Raw genomic sequence first — 18,449 nt, 5'->3', positions numbered from 1 at the left:
TTCTTCCTGGTTTAGTCTTGGGAGAGTGTAACTGTCCAGGAAATTATCCATTTCTTCTAGATCTTCTAGTTTATTTGCGTAGAGGTGTTTATAGTATTCTCTGATGGTAGTTTGTATTTCTGTGGGGTCGGTGGTGATATCCCCTTTATCATTTTTTATTGCGTCTATTTGATTCTTCTCTCTTTTCTTCTTTATTAGTCTTGCTAGCGGTCTGTCAATTTTGTTGATCTTTTCAAAAAACCAACTCCTGGATTCATTGATTTTTTGGAGGTTTTTTTGTGTCTCTATCTCCTTCAGTTCTGCTCTGATCTTAGTTATTTCTTGCCTTCTGCTAGCTTTCGAATGTGTTTGCTCTTGCTTCTCTAGTTCTTTTAATTGTGATGTTAGATTGTCAATTTTAGATCTTTCCAGCTTTCTCTTGTGGGCATTTAGTGCTATAAATTTCCCTCTACACAGTGCTTTAAATGTGTCCCAGAGATTCTGGTACGTTGTATCTTTGTTCTCATTGGTTTCAAAGAACATCTTTATTTCTGCCTTCATTTCGTTGTGTACCCAGTAGTCATTCAGGAGCAGGTTATTCAGTTTCCATGTAGTTGAGCGGTTTTGATTGAGTTTCTTAGTCCTGAGTTCTAGTTTGATTGCACTGTGGTCTGAAAGACTGTTTGTTATAATTTCTGTTTTTTTACATTTGCTGAGGAGTGCTTTACTTAAAATAATGTGGTCAATTTTGGAATAAGTGTGATGTGGTGCTGAGAAGAATGTATATTCTGTTGATTTGTGGTAGAGAGTTCTGTAGATGTCTATTAGGTCTGCTTGCTGCAGAGATGAGTTCAATTCCTGGATATCCTTGTTAACTTTCTGTCTCATTGATCTGTCTAATGTTGACAGTGGGGTGTTGAAGTCTCCCATTATTACTGTGTGGGAGTCTAAGTCTCTTTGTAAGTCTCTAAGGGCTTGCTTTATGAATCTGGGTGCTCCTGTATTGGGTGCATATATATTTAGGATGGTTAGCTCTTCCTGTTGAATTGATCCCTTTACCATTATGTAATGGCCTTCTTTGTCTCTTTTGATCTTTGATGGTTTAAAGTCTGTTTTATCAGAGACTAGTATTGCAACCCCTGCTTTTTTCTGTTCTCCATTTGCTTGGTAGATCTTCCTCCATCCCTTTATTTTGAGCCTATGTATGTCTCTGCATGTGAGATGGGTCTCCTGAATACCGCAGACTGATGGGTCTTGACTCTTTATCCAGTTTGCCAATCTGTGTCTTTTAATTGAACCGTTTAGTCCATTTACATTTAAGGTTAATATTGTTATGTGTGAACTTGATCCTGCCATTATGATATTAACTGGTTATTTTGCTCGTTAGTTGATGCAGTTTCTTCCTAGCCTCGATGGTCTTTGCATTTTGGCATGTTTTTGCAATGGCTGGTACTGGTTGTTGCTTTCCATGTTTAGTGCTTCCTTCAGGGTCTCTTGTAAGGCAGGCCTGGTGGTGACAAAATCTCTAAGCATTTGCTTATCTGTAAAGGATTTTATTTCTCCTTCACTTATGAAACTTAGTTTGGCTGGATATGAAATTCTGGGTTTAAAATTCTTTTCTTTAAATGTTCAATATTGGCCCCCACTCTCTTCTGGCTTGGAGAGTTTCTGCCGAGAGATCTGCTGTTAGTCTGATGGGCTTCCCTTTGTGGGTAACCCGACCTTTCTCTCTGGCTGCCCTTAAGATTTTTTCCTTCATTTCAACTTTGGTGAATCTGGCAATTATGTGTCTTGGAGTTGCTCTTCTCGAGGAGTATCTTTGTGGTGTTCTCTGTATTTCCTGGATTTGAATGTTGGCCTGCCCTACTAGGTTGGGGAGGTTCTCCTGGATGATATCCTGAAGAGTGTTTTCCAACTTGGTTCCATTTTCCCCCTCACTTTCAGGCACCCCAATCAGACGTAGATTTGGTCTTTTTACATAATCCCATACTTCTTGCAGGCTTTGTTCGTTTCTTTTTCTTCTTTTTTCTTTAGATTTCTCGCTTCATTTCATTCATTTGATCCTCAATCGCTGATACTGTTTCTTCCAGTTGATCGAGTCGGTTACTGAAGCTTGTGCATTTGTCACTTATTTCTCGTGTCATGGTTTTCATCTCTGTCCGTTTGTTTATGGCCTTCTCTTCATTAATTATTCTAGTTATCAATTCTTCCACTCTTTTTTCAAGATTTTTAGTTTCTTTGCACTGGGTACGTAATTCCTCCTTTAGCTCTGAGAAGTTTGATGCACTGAAGCCTTCTTCTCTCAACTCGTCAAAGTCATTCTCCGTCCAGCTTTGATCCGTTGCTGGCGATGAGCTGCGTTCCTTTGGAGGGGGAGATGCGCTCTTATTTTTTGAATTTCCAGCTTTTCTGCCCTGCTTTTTCCCCATCTTTGTGGTTTTATCTGCCTCTGGTCTTTGATGAAGGTGACGTACTGATGGGGTTTTGGTATGGGTGTCCTTCCTGTTTGTTAGTTTTCCTCCTAACATTCAGGACTCTCAGCTGTAGGTCTGTTGGAGATTGCTTGAGGTCCACTCTAGACCCTGTTTGCCTGGGTGTCAGCAGCAGAGGCTGCAGAATATAGAATACTGCTGAACAGCGAGTGTACCTGTCTGATTCTTGCTTTGGAAGCTTCCTCTCAGGGATGTTCTCCACCGTGTGAGGTGTGGGAGTCGGTCTGCCCCTAGTGGAGGAAGTCTCCCAGTTAGGCTACTCGGGTCAGGGACCCCCTTGAGCAGGCAGTCTGTCCGTTCTCAGATCTCAACCTCTGTGTTGGGAGATCCACCGCTCTCTTCAAAGCTGTCAGACAGAGTTGCTTGCATCTGCAGAGGTTTCTGCTGCTTTTTGTTGTTGTTGTTGTTGTTGTTGTTGTTTTGCTGTGCCCTGTCCCCAGAGGTGGAGTCTACAGAGACAGGCAGGTCTCCTTGAGCTGCTGTGAGCTCCACCCAGTTCAATCTTCCCAGGGCTTTGTTTACCTACTTAAGCCTCAGCAATGGCGGGCGCCCCTCCCCCAGCCTTGCTGCTGCCTTGCGGTTAGATCGCAGACTGCTGTGTAGCAATGAGGAAGGCTCCATGGGCATGGGACCCTCCTGGCCAGGTGTGGGATATAATCTCCTGGTGTGCCCATTTGCTTAAAGCGCAGTATTGGGGTGGGAGTTATCCGATTTTCCAGGTGTTGTGTGTCTCTGTTCCCCTGGCTAGGAAAAGGGATTCCCTTCCCCCTTGCGCTTCCCAGGTGAGGCGATGCCTTGCCCTGCTTCAGCTCTCACTGGTCGGGCTGCAACAGCTGACCAGCACCGATTGTCCGGCACTCCCCAGTGAGATGAACCCAGTACCTCAGTTGATAATGCAGAAATCACCTGTCTTCTGTGTTGCTCGCGCTGGGAGCTGGAGACTGGAGCTGTTCCTATTCGGACATCTTGCTCCGCCCTCCTCAACTCCTACTTAATTCTTATAAATTACAATGACTTTACTCAAATTCAGCTTCTTTTCTTATTCTTTCTATTGTGTTAATTTTGTTCTTTATATTACTATACATCTATATATGGTATAACTAAAACATTTTCTTCTTTATATAATCTTACGAGTTTTTAAAACATGTAAAAGAGAAAAGGATTTTTGTTTATTTACATATTTACAATTTCTAGTGTATTTCATTTCTTCCTGTGTATTTGAGTTATTACTTGATATCATTGCCTTTTAACCTGAAGCACTTCCTTTAATATTTCTTGTGTTGCAGGTCTGCTAGCAACAAATTCTCTCAGTCTTTTTTTTTTTTTTTTTTGAGATGGAGTCTCGCTGTGTCGCCCAGGCTGAAGTGCAGTGGCGTGATCTCGGCTCACTGCAAGCTCCGCCTCTCAGGTTCACGCCATTCTCCTGCCTCATCCTCCCAAGTAGCTGGGACTACAGGTGCCCACCACCACATCTGGCTAATTTTTTGTATTTTTAGTAGAAACAGGGTTTCATCGTGTTAGCTAGGATGGTCTTCATCTCCTGACCTTGTGATCTGCCTGCCTCAACCTCCCAAAGTGCTGGCGTTACAAGCATGAGCCACCAGGCCTGGCCTCTTTTTAAAAAAAATATGGAGATGACTTTATTTTGCCTTCATTTTTGAATGATAGTTTTGCTGAACATAGAATTATTGATTGTCAGAAGTTTTATTTTAGCAGTATTTATTTATGAGATAGGGTCTAACTCTGTTGCCCAAGTTGGAGTGCAGTGGTGCAGTCATAGGTAACTGCAACCTGAAACTCCTGAGCTCAAGCAATCCTCCTGTTTCAGCTTCCTGAATAGCTGGGATTGTAAGTGCATGCCATCATGTCTGGCTAATTTTTTTCCTTTATTTATTTATTTATTTATTTTTAGGAGACAGGGTCTTGCTGTTACTTTTAGCACTTTGTAATTGCCATTCTACTGCTTTTTAGTCCGCATTGTTTCAAATTGGAAGTCAGCCATTAATTGTATTGTTTGTCCCCTTTATGGATTAGTTTTTTTCCTCCCTACTTTTAAGATTTTCTTTTTATCTTGGGCTTTTAACATTTTTATTATAATGTATCTAGATGTGGATATCTTTGTGCTGAGTTTTGTTGTACGTGTACTTGAGGTTTGTTGTACTTCTTGAATCTGTGGATTAATGATTTTTATCAAATTTTGAATGTTTTTGGTCATTATCTCTTCAAACAATTCTGCCCTTTATTTTTCCTCTCCTTGTAGGACTCCCATTATGCATATGTTTGATTGCTTCATGTAGTCCCATAATTCTCTGAGGCTGTGGTCATTTTTCCTTGGTCTTTTTTCTCTTTGTTTTTCAGGTTAGGTCATTTCTATTCATCTGTCTTTAAGTTCTCGGATTTTTTTCCTGCTCCTTTCTCAAATCTGCTGTTAAGCCTATCTAGTGTAGTTTTCATTTCAGTGACTCTACTTTTCAACTCTAGAATATTCATTTAGTTCTTTTTAAAAATAAAGTTTCTATTTTTTAATCTTGGTCCCCTACTTATTGAATCATTGTAACTTTTTAATTGTTTAAACGTGGCTTCTTTGTAATTTTAAAAACACATATCTTTTTAAGAATTTTTTTCTGCTGGGTCCATACAGAATTAGTTCTATTGACTGCTTCCCCCCACCCCAAATGTGGTTTACACTTTCCTATTTTTTTGCATGGCTTGTAATATTTTATTGGAAACTGGCTATTTTAGATAGATTATAGCCAATCTATAGCATTCCCCTCTTGCTGTTCTTTGTTGTTTTGTGATCAAAGTAGTTCTTTTTTTTCCCTGACAATTGTTGTTTTGTGTTTTCTTTGTTTTTTAGTAAGTTATGTGGACTTAATATCTTTTTGTTGTGCTGTTACTGATATTTTTTTACAGTTTTTAAAATTTTTATTTTTATTTTTTAACTTGGTTTCCTAGGGTTTGCCTCTGAGTCTGCATAGCTTAGTGATCAGCCAATGACTGTTCAGAGGATGTTTCAAACATTTTGGACCCTTAATGTTTTTACTTTGAGCTGATGGATTTCTTTGTGGATTGATAAACACATTAAGTTTTGTGGCATTTTTTCGGTCTTTTTCACTTTATTCTTTCCTCCTGATCTCTTGGGTCTCTCCCATGTTTGTGCATAGCCTCCCCATTAGCCAGTTATGTGTGAAGAACTTAGCCTATGTTGGGGCTCCCTTGCATGTGCACATAGCCTGCTAGTCAGCCAAGCTTGTGTGGAAAGCATATATAGCTCATTTTATGTCTCCTGAAGTGCCAGGGTCTTTCTATTAAAGTGTTTAGCTAGGCCAGATGTGGTGGCTCATGCCTGTAATCCCAGCACTTTGGGAGGCTGAGGCAGGGGGATTGTTTGAGACAAAGAGTTTGAGACCAGCCTAGGAAAGATAGTGAGATTTCATCTCTACACAAAATTTTAAAAAATTAGCCAGGTATGGTGGTGTGTCCCTGTAGTTCTGACTGTTTGGGACACTAAGGTGGGAGGATTGCTTGAGCCTAGGAGTTCGAGGCTGTGGTGGGCTATGATCATGCCACTGCACTCCAGCCTGGGTGACAGAGTAAGACACTGTCTTAAAAATTTTTTTGTTTGGCTGGTCTGCCAGTCTGTCATTTGTCTCAACCAGAACCGCTACCTTAGGCTAGCACTGCTGTGGGTTACTAACTAGTTTATGGAAAAGGTGTGGAAGAAAGAATAAACAAAAATACAAATGCTTTTGTACCTAGATATCCAGAAATAATTATAGACAATAAATGGATTCTAGTGCATCAACTTTGGTGCTAGATGCCCACTCCTTTGTTGCATCTGTCAGAGTATGTATTGGGTAGTTTGGCATCTTTGAATTGTATACTAGGGTAAGGATCATAAGGGGAGATGGGAAGAGGCGTATGGATAGCTTGATATTTGGACTCAAGTTTGGAACTACTTTCATTACATAACAACAAAGAATATCTATAAGAGGGAAGAACTGGCAGGGGGAATAAAGAGGCTTAGAGATCATCCAGGCCAGCAACTCCCCAGTTTGGTATACCAGGAAAAAAAAATAAGCATAGGGTTTTTAATTTTTAGTTTAGAGTTTTATGATTATTTGGTAAATTAGTTAAATGTATATCTAAGTTTTCTGGCTTTGAGTCTTTATTCTTTGTATTATGTCTGATAAAGACACAAGAAAAGCACACATTTTTTTGGAACCATAAAAGTGTTGAAATGACCTAAAAAATACTATCCTCCAGTAATAACTTTCTGATATTACAATGTGATGTTATTATTGACAACCACTGAAACATATGGCACTTGTTGAATGCCTAATATGTCTCTATTACTGTGATAAGTTCATTACAATTAAGCTATTGGTATTTTCATGTTTCTAAAAAAGGAAATTCCCTTCTTTGTTAGGAAAGGCATTGAGAGATTTAGTGGTTTGTCCAAGAGCTCTCAGATATTAGTACTAGAGGGATCCAAACTTGTATATATTTGAATTCAAAACCTGTGCTTTTTAACCATCCTGCTATATTGCCTCACATAATATAGGTGAAAGTATCTAATCTTGTATCTGGCAGGTTTTAATATCTGTATTGAAATTGCTTCATTATGCCTGGGTCACCCATTCTCTGCTTGAATATCTCCAGGGATGGGAAACTTACTCCTTCATGAAGTAGTCCTTTTCCTTATTTGACAGCTTCTGTTGTTAAAAAAGTTTTCTCACATGGAACTGAACAGTAGGTTTGTTTTTTGCGTACTCCCATAATGTTTGGCTTTTTGGATTGACACAGAATCAGTCAACTATTTCTTCTGTATAGTTGAAAGCAAGTCATCTTTGGCTCTTTGTTTGCCAGGCTCAGTTTCAGCTATTTTGTTTTATTTTATTTTGTGTGTATATATATATATGTATGTATTTATTTATTTTAAAAATTTCAATAGTTTTGCAGAACAGGTGGTGTTTGGTTACATGCATAAGTTATTTAGTGGTGATTTCAGAGATTTTGGTGCACCCATCACCCAAGCAGTATACACTATTCCCAGTATATAGTCTTCCATTCGTCACCTGACTCTTGCCCTTCCTTCCGAGTCCCCAAAGTCCATTGTATCATTGTTTCAGCTGTTTTAAAAGATCAACATTATTTTCCATATTTGTACTTTTCTTTGGATGTACTCTAGATTATCAGGATTCATCTGAGACTATTATAGCTGGAAATATATAATACCATAAGCAGGATACTAATTAGAAAAATAATTATAGGTACTCTTCATTGTGCTCTTATTATATGCATAGTGCAATGCCTTTTGTGTATCTGTACAACAGTAGATAAAGAAATGGAAACTTAGAAAGGTATTTTGTCTGCCACTTTTGTAACTAATAAGCGAGTACCAAGCCAGGATTTGAACAGAGGTCTGCTTGACTCCAAACTCTTGACTGTGCTGCACTTGGTAGGCATGGAATGTAGCATAGCTGTGTTGCCTCCTTTATTCTGCATGTTTTGGTTCTGTTAATTTAGACTAAGATTGCATTAATCATTTTGGCAGCAATATCATAGCACCGACATGTATTAAGCTGGTATTCAACCAAAGCCTACAAATCTTAATAAGATCTTAAGTATATGAGCTTCTGTTTGGTCTGGCTTTCCCATCTTAAATCTTATGTCATTAATTTTCAGTATAAATGTCGGACTTTGTGTTCATGTCTTTAACTTCCATTTTTGGGATTTCAGCATAAGTTTTTAGATTTCCAAGATAATTTTGAATTTTGAGTGTGTCATATATGATACTAACTCTTCTTCCAGATATATTACCATGTGCTTCTTTAGTAAGTATCTTTGCTTTGTGTTTATCTAGTCATTGATACAATTTCAAACAGATTAGAGTTGAATAAGGAATCCATACTTTAGATACAGCATATCTATTTTTTCCCTAAATATTTTTGAAATCTGCTTTTCTAAAGTTTAGGACATACATTTGGCCATGTTCACAGTTTTCTTTTCTTACTGTTATTAATATAAAGGTAATGTAGTCACTTTATTTCAAGGTTCTTGTTGGAATGATATTGAGGATATCGGTTGTAATTGTTGCTTCTGCTGCATTCTGAGCAATATATTTATTAGATAGGAAATAGGGAGTTTAGTTGGTATTCTACTCTTCAAATTAGACTTATATCAGAAGATATCAGGATAATTGAAACTCTCCTTCACTTTTTATAGTGTGTTTTGATACAAGTTTTATAATCTTTTCTGAGAAAGCATCATCCATATTTCTTTTCCACATGGACAGTCTATGGAATACCATTGTAATAGTATAATTCAGTTTTTCTTTTTAGTTCCTCCTTTTATTGTTTAATGTAATTCTACTATTAAGCTCATGAGTTTCATATAGGAGCTCTGGAAAGAGCACAGAAATTGGCTTTGAACATCCCTGGATTTGAGGACTGACCCGGTTATGTGAACTTGTGCAAGTCAAGCTTTGTGGACCTCAGTTACCTCGTATTTAAGATAGACGTTATAATGGTGTTCTTTATCATTTAGGATTATACAACAGGTTAAAATTTTAAAAACAAGTAACTGACTATTAATGACTTACATAAATAGTATATTTGTCTCATATGACAAGAAATTAAGAGATAGGCAGTTTAGCATAGCTATGGTAAGTTAGTAAAGACGTTAGGGACTTCAGCTCTTTCCGTTTTTCTGTTCAACACCTTTAGTGTGTAATCCTTTACCTTCCTGCTTCTTCTTCTTCTTCTTTTTTTTTTTTTTGAGATAGAGCCTCACTCTGTTGCCCAGGCTGGAGTGCAGTGGCACGATCTCGGCTCACTGCAACCTCCGCCTCCCTGGTTCAAGCAATTCTCCTGCCTCAGCCTCCTGAGTAGCTGAAACTGCAGTCATGTGCCACCACGCCCAGCTAATTTTTTATTTTTAATAGAGATGGGGTTTCACTGTGTTGCCAGGCTGGTCTTGAACTCCTGACCTCAAGTAATCCACCTGCCTCAGCCTCCCAAAGTGCTGGGATTACAGGCGTTAGCCACTGTGCCTGACCCCTACTCTTGCTTCTTGACTCAAGGCTACAAAGTGGCTACTAGAACTCTGGGCTTCATATCTATGTTTCAGACATAGAGAATAGGAGGGACTAAAGGACTAAAGGGAAAAACTGAGTTTCTCTTAGTGAGGCTCTCTCTTTTAATCTGACAAAGGAAGTCCCCCTTTAAGATGTCTGCCTGCAGCTCATTTTCCAGAACCATGTTACATGACTACCCTTTTCTGCGAGGAAAGCTGGGAAATTGTATAGTGTAGCCTTTCAGTCTCTATAATAGATGAAGGCAAGGGAGAAGGGATTGTGTTTAGGGTTTGGGTCAGCCAGTCAACAATGTCTGCCATTTACTTTGATAGGATTTTTGGAAGGATCTAATTAGATGATGTAATCCAAAAAGTTTTATAGAATATAATTTATATAAATGTAAACTGTATTATTCCTCTTGACTTCTATTGAATTGTCTTAAAATCTAGTATATTCTTAAACTAATTTATCCAATTTTTGTATTTAAGTCTCAGAAAATCTGTGAGACTAGTTATTTGTTAAATGAGTTCACTTTATTACCCATATTCAAGAAATTGGTATATACATGTTTAGGCATAAATACTGCATTAATTCTACTCAGCTCTCCTGTTTTAATCTAAGAGTTAGTGAGGACTATTTTCACATCTGGCTTATCTTCGTGTGCCACACATCCTAACCCTCATAGTCATGGGTTTGTATTTATACCTGGGCTTTTCTTTTAGAAATCTGAAAGAAAAGACTACTTCTCCAGAACAGTGTTCCACCCTTTTTGCCATATGCCCTGTTTTCTCTTAAGTGTTACTGAATATAGCTTTCCTTTTAGTACCATTAATGTGGGCATTAGTTTTGTTCTTTCCAAAATCATTGGTGTCAAAAGTGGCCAAGCAGTTAATTTTTAGCTCCATTAAAATTCTTCAGTTTTGTTATGTAAAACTTGCAAATTTTTGGAGTTGCCACCTAGATTACTGCTGATGGTATCATTTATACCTGTGATAGTCAGTTGAATTATATTTTAATTTGTAAAAAATTAATAAATAACTTTAGGGCATGAGAGCTTCCTGCTAATTGGGAAGCATTCTTTTTTTTTTTTTTTTTTTTTTTTTTTGACAGAGTCTCCCTGTATTGCCCAGGGTAGAGTGCAGTGCAGTGGTGCAATCTCGGCTCACTGCAACCTCCGCCTCCTGGGTTAAGCGCTTCTCCTGCCTCAACCTCCCAGGTAGCTGGGACTACAGGTGCATGCCACCATGCCTGGCTAGTTTTTTGTATTTTTAGTAGAGACAGGGTTTCACCATATTGGTCAGGCTGGTCTTGAACTCCTGACCTCGTGGTCTGCCCGCCTTGGCCTCCCAAAGTGCTGGGATTACAGGCGTGAGGCACCGCACCCGGCCAAAGCATTCTGTGTGATTTTTTCTTTTTGAGGAAGCTGTTTTCTGGAGACTACATCTGCTTTGAATGAAAATCATACTGAAGTATAAAAAGCAGTATGGGAAAATAATTGGGGAAAAGGCAGATCTGCCATGACTCCAGACCTCCTGTGCTCTCTTCAGTGACTCAAAAAATATTTCTGGATTGAAAAAATGATTACTGAGTCAGAATTAAACTATTTTACTCGAGGTACATAAAAAATAGCAGAAAAAACCCTGACCAGGTGAGCCATAGATCGGCAGCTCTAACTTGAGCTGAGTAGGCTGGCTGGCAGGTGAATTTAAAGATAGACCAAGTATCCTAAATACACATGCTGGAGCTATCATCTGGTCTTTAGCATGAGGTAGAGAGAATGACCTTCATAGTTACTAGTATTCAAAATTGCATTATAATACTTTTTCACATGGAAAATGGTAAGATATCTTAAGAAAAGGCCCCAGGAGGTAAATAAGTCCTGAAGGTGAGTTGGGAAGGAGAATTGAGGAGTGAGAATCTTAAATGATGTCAGAGAGAGCTAAGGAACAGATAGATCTCCCAAGAATTTGGAAATGACCAGAGGAACTTTCAGGATATGTCATGGAGTTGGAGAGCCTTCTGATTGATTACTTATGCATCTTTTTAGGCTAATAAAAATGTTGGTAGCTTATTAATTCTGTCATTTTGGGTGAAACAAGACTTTGATGGTGTATTATTTTTTGTTTTGTTTTAGTTTTTGCTGCCTGCCTTCTTTCTTTCTTTTTGTAGACATTGTTCGAAGTGATGTTGCCTTAGATAAACAGAAAGGCTGCAAGATTGCCCAGCACCCTGATGTTATGCTGGAGCTCCAAAGGGAGAAGGCAGCTCAGATGCATCTGGTTCTTCTAAAGGAGCAATTCTCCAATACTTACAGTAATCTCATATTAACAGGTAAGGCAATTGGAGTTGGTTGAAAGAGCATTCAGTTAGTAACTTATTATTTGGGGTACACATCTGTCTGTCTACACCTACTATATCACTGTTTAAATTGTAATGACTTGTCTCTCTATTACAAATATTCCTTGTAGTTTGCAAATATGTTTTGGTTTGAAGTTATGGGTGATTCCGCATGTGTTTTCTTCTCAAAACACAGAACCAATGAAAACCTAATGAAACCTTTAAAAATGTGACTTTCTAGATGTGTGCTAGTAGATTTGAGAGAATACTAAATTTGGTGTCTTTTAAGAAGCAGCTATTTTCCGCTTTCCGTGTATGCCCTTTCTGTGAACCCAGTGAATATAAAGATGAAATGTAAAAGAGATAATGGTCTTCAGGCAGAGCAGAGAATGTTCTATTCTTGGTGGAGTTTGGAAATATCTAGGGAATTTGATTTTCTTTTTAAGAGCAAAGAGGCTATGAGACTGAGTCATGCTCCCTTACATCCTTGGTTCTAGGAGGAAAGCGAATATGTGTCAGGGCTGCAAGGAGAATCAACTTCCTTCAGGGCTGCTTGCAAACTTGCTGGTAATGAGCAAACGAGCTGTGTGCTTTTGTCAGGCTTTGGAAAAGATTGTAATAGCAGAATATTATGTGAGAATCATTAAGGATTTGAGATGAACTCAGAAGAGCAGTCCAAGTTACCTTCATTTTCTTGAGACCACATAAGGCAGATCTACATTATATTGATCCAAATAAAAAAATCAAAAGTATGTGTTTTCCCTTGTTTATGAACATTAAAAAATAAAAAGATGGATTGTCTGACATGCTATGAACATCTCACACTTATTTTTGTAAGCTCTAAGTTAGGAAAACTTTAACTTTTTTTTTTTACAGGCTTCTTGGCATGTCACCAGGAATTGCTGAGTGGCAACCAAATTGTTTTGCTTTTAGAAAAGTAAGAGACTCTTCCAGCTTTTCATCTTGTACCTGGTGAAAAACCCAACAGCATGAGATGAAAGCCAGACTTAAACGTGGCTTTGGTGAGCAGAGAAGGGGATTATGGATTTCATAAGTATAGGCCCTGTTTTATGCTCCTTGGTAGGTCATTAAGAAGGGAAAACTTAAAAGTGATTTATGGCCAATGCGTGTATTTCCCTAAATTGGTTAGTGAAACTGGGTTTAAGTTTAGATGTTTGGGAAGAGCATAGATGTTTCTTCAGGTTTTTTCAGTCAACCTCATATGTATGTGTGCATGTGTGTTTATAAATGTGTGTGTGTGTGTGTGTGTGTGTGTAATATTTTCCAACTCAATGAGTGGAAATGAAATATTTTTATTCCATCTTTATTCTAATATATTTAGGCACTTGTTAGAGGGGTGAGACCTTGTGTTCTTTAATGTGGCATAGAAAGGGCTTAGGGTAATTCTAACCCCTAAACCGAGGCTCCAGAGTATGGCTTGGAGGCATATTATCTTTGAAAACGCAAGTGTTCTATTGAGTTTAGTGGAATCTCTTCTAATTCTCAGTAACATAATCCCTTTGGATGTTTATTCGCAGTTCAAACTGTTGGAATCAACATTGTCAACTTTTACCCTGACAACTTGCTTACTTTCTACTAAACAAACTTACCCTAGAGAAGAGCCTCTTTCCTGCTCTCACTTCTACTAAGCTGCTTCAAAGAGTCCTCAGGCATTTTCCACATTTTTCACCCAAATGCCTGTGCAGAGGTGGTACCTTACTGCAGACAGAGCATTTTGCATGTCCTGGTTTGTTTACATGAAAGTTCAAAAGGTTTTGGTTCCAGGTGTTGGGAAGAGATGGAGCCGTTTCAGTTTAACACCAATGGTAAAACTATTTTAATTTCCTTTAACTAAGTCTTTGATTTTACACAGTGTGGTTTTCTAATTGTTATGAAGTTTAATCCTTGATTTCTTGTATAAATCTTGAGAACATGGTCTCCAGACAGCTAAACATAATATTTAAACATAACTAAACTAACTTTTGTAAATATTTCCCTTTTCAGTGATGAATGTATATTGGTAAGAAGGGTGAGGTTGAAGGGGCAGGGACCTCTCAAATGAAGTGACTTTCTTTACCAACACATTCAGAACACATACTCCAGGATTTCTTTCTGTATAAGTCTGGCATAACACTTGAAATATCTGCAATGAAAGTATTTATGTGGGAACACAATGAGGAAACTGGGCCTCTACAATCTCAGAAAGGATCACTTTTTACATCTTTCTCCTCTACCCACCAGTTATTTATAGAATTTCATATGTATGGGTATATAGTAATTGTTTTCTGGTCAGTTACTGGTATATCCTTTATTTTAAAAATGGGACAACTAAAATATTGGTATAGTAACAAAAATTAAGTGATCGAGTATTGATAGTTAAAAGCATGTTAAAAATGATAGTTGTTGAGTTCCACCTCACAAGCAAGTCCTCATTCTTTGATGTTCCACTGTTACCTGATGAGCCTGTCAGCTGTTGGTGGGAGAGGCATGGCTTCATATTCTACATTACAGCTAATGATCACTCTTAAATAGCCACTCCTTTACTCCAGATAAGGGCAAATTGTATTCTAGCTTTGAAGGTCTTTTAACCATTTAATAAAAGAAAACAACTCTATAATTGTTAGGGATAGCCCAGTTAATGGAAATAATAAAAACTAATAAAATTTAATGTATATACCTTGTTGAAGTATTCCTTATTGCATTATATTTGTAGAACAGTAGATTCTTTTAATATATTTTTTGCATAGTTTTAAACTTGTCTTAATGTTTTCATGTCAATGGTTTACATGATACTGGAAATAATGTTAGCCTTGCCTAGCCTAGAGGGTTTTTAAAGTAAACTCTAAGGTTACAGGGAGATGATGGAGTAATTCCAGTAGAGCATCAGTGATGGAACTGTTTTAAATGGTGATGAGTCATGTACTGCACTTTTCCCACTGACTCACCTATGGGGGCGTATATGTTTGTCCTGCAGTTTCTTGAGCTGGAGAGTGTTGTTATTGTGCATGTCACTCAACGAGTGGCTAATGAGAGGGAGAATTGGGTAGGAGACTTTAAAAAAAGAACAAGAATCAGATGTGTTCTTTGTGCTCTCATGATTCCTAATATAACAATGCTCTATACATTTGTTGAAAATGTTCTGCTGGGTAAATAATGAATTCATTAGAAGACTAATTTTTTTTTTTTTTTTTTTTTTAGACAGAGTCTCACTCTGTCACCCAGGCTGGAGTGCAGTGGCATAATCTCCACTCATTGCAACCTCCATCTCCTGGGTTCAAGCGATTCTTCTGCCTCAGCCTCTGGAGTAGCTACAGGTGAATGCCACCACGCTCAGCTAATTTTTGTATTTTTAGTAGAGATGGGGTTTCACCATATTGGCCAGGCTGGTCTCAAACTCCTGACCTTGTGATCTGCCCGCCCTGGCCTCCCAAAGTGCTGGGATTACAGGCATGAGCCACTGCACCCAGCCAGAAGACTACTTTTTAGGTATAATATTGACATGTATTAAATAACTTTTATGGGTTTGAATTCAGTTGTCTCCCTTAATCTTGCTCCCTCCCCTTGAGGTATAAATTGAACTTTTGAGGTAGATCTTTGTGCTGTAATCAAATGAAAAACATAAAAGTTAAGTCAACCTTATGGGGAAATAACATTTCTAGGATTTTGTTTAGAACATAAACTCCTAGAGGGCAAGGAATATCATATGTGTGCAGCATTCTGGATTGCATGTAAAGCATAGTGAATGATCCTGAAATGAGGTCAAATTTCTAAAAATTTATTTGTGTTGGGAAAGTCATCTAGTCAACCATCTGTATCCAGACAGCTTGAAACTGTAGCCATTATAGATGGATGGCATTACACAGGACACTTTCTAATATTCCTTTATGAGGATTCTTATCATGTGTTGGCTGCCATTTTTGGTTTTCTACTCCAAACTAGACTGAGATTCCAGTGGTTGGCTTTATAGTGTTACTGTGGCAAATAAATTAAGCAGTGACTTCCACTTCCAGTTGTGGCCCATTCTGTTAACTTCAATTGAGCAAAAGTGTGCAAATCAGTGAAACAAGGACTGTTCTTTCAGTTAGCACAAACCATAATTATCTGGGGACTATTGCTACTTTATCAAAGTAAAATAATGTTTAAAAAATCACCTTGAAAAGTGATTATGTAGCACTGTGTGCTATTTATTTACATGTTTATTAAAATACTGTAGAGTGATGTGGATTATATCACCATTATTTTACTTTGATAAAGTTGGAAGCAAATGCCAGGGGGATAAAACTTGATATTAAATAGTCTGTGATCCAGGAGTTTGGGTTGTGCTGTACATCCAATCACATCCACCTGGGTTCATATTGATACACAAATGTATTTCCCTACAAAGCAGAAAGTAAATAAAGTAGATGGTTCCTTGTCTCCTGACACTAATGTAAAATGTGACTCTTCTAGAGGTCTAAAGATTGTGTCACTTGTGTGTGTGTGTATATATATATCCTAAACTTTCTAGGGAAATTTTTCAATATAAAAACTTATAGACTAGCCCCTGCAATGGTGAAAGACATGTTTTAGAACTAACTGATAAATGAAATCCTTGTATTCATGCTTTATAAGTAATAAATCTAGTAAACATCATAACTATTCAAGCACACTTGATGGGATTTTTAGTGTAATTTTTAATAACACGTACATATATTTAACCTCTCTTTTCAGTTTTAGTTTTATTTGTTCATTAATTTTTATTATTTATTTATTTATTTATTTATTTAAAATGTCAACAGCTTCAGGGGTACAAGTGGTTTTTGGTTTTATGGATGAATTGTGTAGTGGTGAAAAGTCTGAGATTTTAGTGCACTTGTCACTTGAGTAGTGTACATTCTACCCAATATCTAGTTTTTTGTCCTTTCCCTTTCTCCTGCTTCTGCTTCTGAGTCTCCAGTGTCCATTATACCACTCTGTATGCCTTTGCAAACCCATAGCTTAGCTTTCTTTTAAGTGAGAATGTATGTTACTTGGTTTTCCATTCCTGAGTTACTGCACTTAGAATAATGAACTCCAGCTCCATGGAAGTTGCTGCAAAAGACATCATTTTATTCTTTGTTATGGCTAAGTAGTATTTCATGGTGTATGAAATATATGTCCCATTTTCTTTATCCACTCATTGATTGATGGGCCCTCAGGTTGGTTCCAAATCTTTATAATTGTAAATTGTACTGCAATAAACATACATGTGAAGGTGTCTTTTTGATATAGTGGTTTCTTTTCCTTTGGGTAGATACCCAGTAGTGGGGTTGTTGGATTGCATACATTCAGCCTCTTTTTTCAAAAATTATTATACTTCAAGTTATGGGGTACATGTGCAGAACGTGCAGTTTTGTTACATAGGTATACACGTGCCATGATGGCTTGTTGCACCCATCAACCTGTCACCTACATTAGGTATTTCTCCTAATGTTATCCCTCCCCTAGACCCCCCACCCCACAAAAGGCCCCAGTGTGTGATGTTCCCATCCCCATATCCATGTGTTCTCATTGTTCAACTCCCACTTATGAGAGAGAACATGCGGTGTTTGGGTTTCTGTTCTTGTGACCGTTTGCTGAGAATGATGGTTTCCAGCTTCATCCATGTCCCTGCAAAGGACATGAACTCATCCATTTTTATGGCTGCATAGTATTCCATGGTGTATATATGCCACATTTTCTTTATCCAGTCTATTATTGATGGACAATTGGGTTGGTTCCAAGTCTTTCCTATTGTAAATAGTGCCACAATAAACATATGTGTGCATGTGTCTTTATAGTAGAATGATTTATAATCATAAGTAGCTCTTATTATTTTGAGATACGTTCCATCAATACCCACTTTATTGAGAGATTTTAGCATGAAGGGGTGTTGAATTTTGTCGAACGCCTTTTCTGCATCTATTGAGATAATCATGTGGTTTTTGTGATTGGTGCTGTTTATGTGATGGATTACGTTTATTGATTTGCATATGTTGAACCAGCCTTGCATCCCATGGATGAAGCCGATTTGATCACGGTGGATAAGCTTTGGGATGTGCTGCTGGATTAGGTTTGCCAGTATTTTATTGAGGATTTTCACATCAATGTTCATCAGGAATATTGGCCTGAAAGTTTCTTTTTATGTTGTGTCTCTGCCAGGTTTTGGTATCAGGATGATGCTGGGCTCATAAAATGAGTTAGGGAGGATTCCCTATTTTTCTGTTGTTTGGAATAGTTTCAGAAGGAATGGTACCTGTTCCTATTTGTACCTCTGGTAGAATTCGACTGTGGATCTGTCTGATTCTGGGCTTTTTTCGGTTGGTAGGCTATTAATTACTGCTTCAATTTCCAAACTTGTTATTGGTTTATTCAGGGATTCGACTTCTCCAAGTTTAGACTTGGGAGGGTGTATGTGTCCAGGAATTTATTCATTTCTTCTAGATTTTCTAGTTTATTTGCATAGAGGTGTTTATAGTATTCTCTGATGGTAGTTTGTATTTCTGTGGGAATAGTGATGATATCCCCTATATCATTTTTTATTGTGCCTATTTGATTCTTCTCTC

The 18,449-nt window shown here is 37.9% G+C and overlaps 1 protein-coding gene across 2 annotated transcripts in view; it reads left to right on the top strand.

Moving 5' to 3' along the window:
• HPSE2 (heparanase 2 (inactive)) overlaps positions 1-18,449 on the top strand; it is a 792,642-nt gene that overhangs the window by 90,751 nt on the left and 683,442 nt on the right. For both annotated transcript variants that reach the window (XM_045361347.3, XM_005566158.5), the window contains exon 3: positions 11,719-11,880. In XM_045361347.3, coding sequence (XP_045217282.1) covers positions 11,719-11,880 — 162 coding nt within the window. The remainder of the gene's footprint in view (positions 1-11,718; positions 11,881-18,449) is intronic.

This window comes from Macaca fascicularis, chromosome 9, assembly GCF_037993035.2.
Source record: "Macaca fascicularis isolate 582-1 chromosome 9, T2T-MFA8v1.1".
Taxonomy (NCBI): Eukaryota; Metazoa; Chordata; class Mammalia; order Primates; family Cercopithecidae; genus Macaca; species Macaca fascicularis.
Note: the sequence above shows the minus strand (reverse complement) of the source record. Positions and strands in the feature narration are given on the sequence as shown.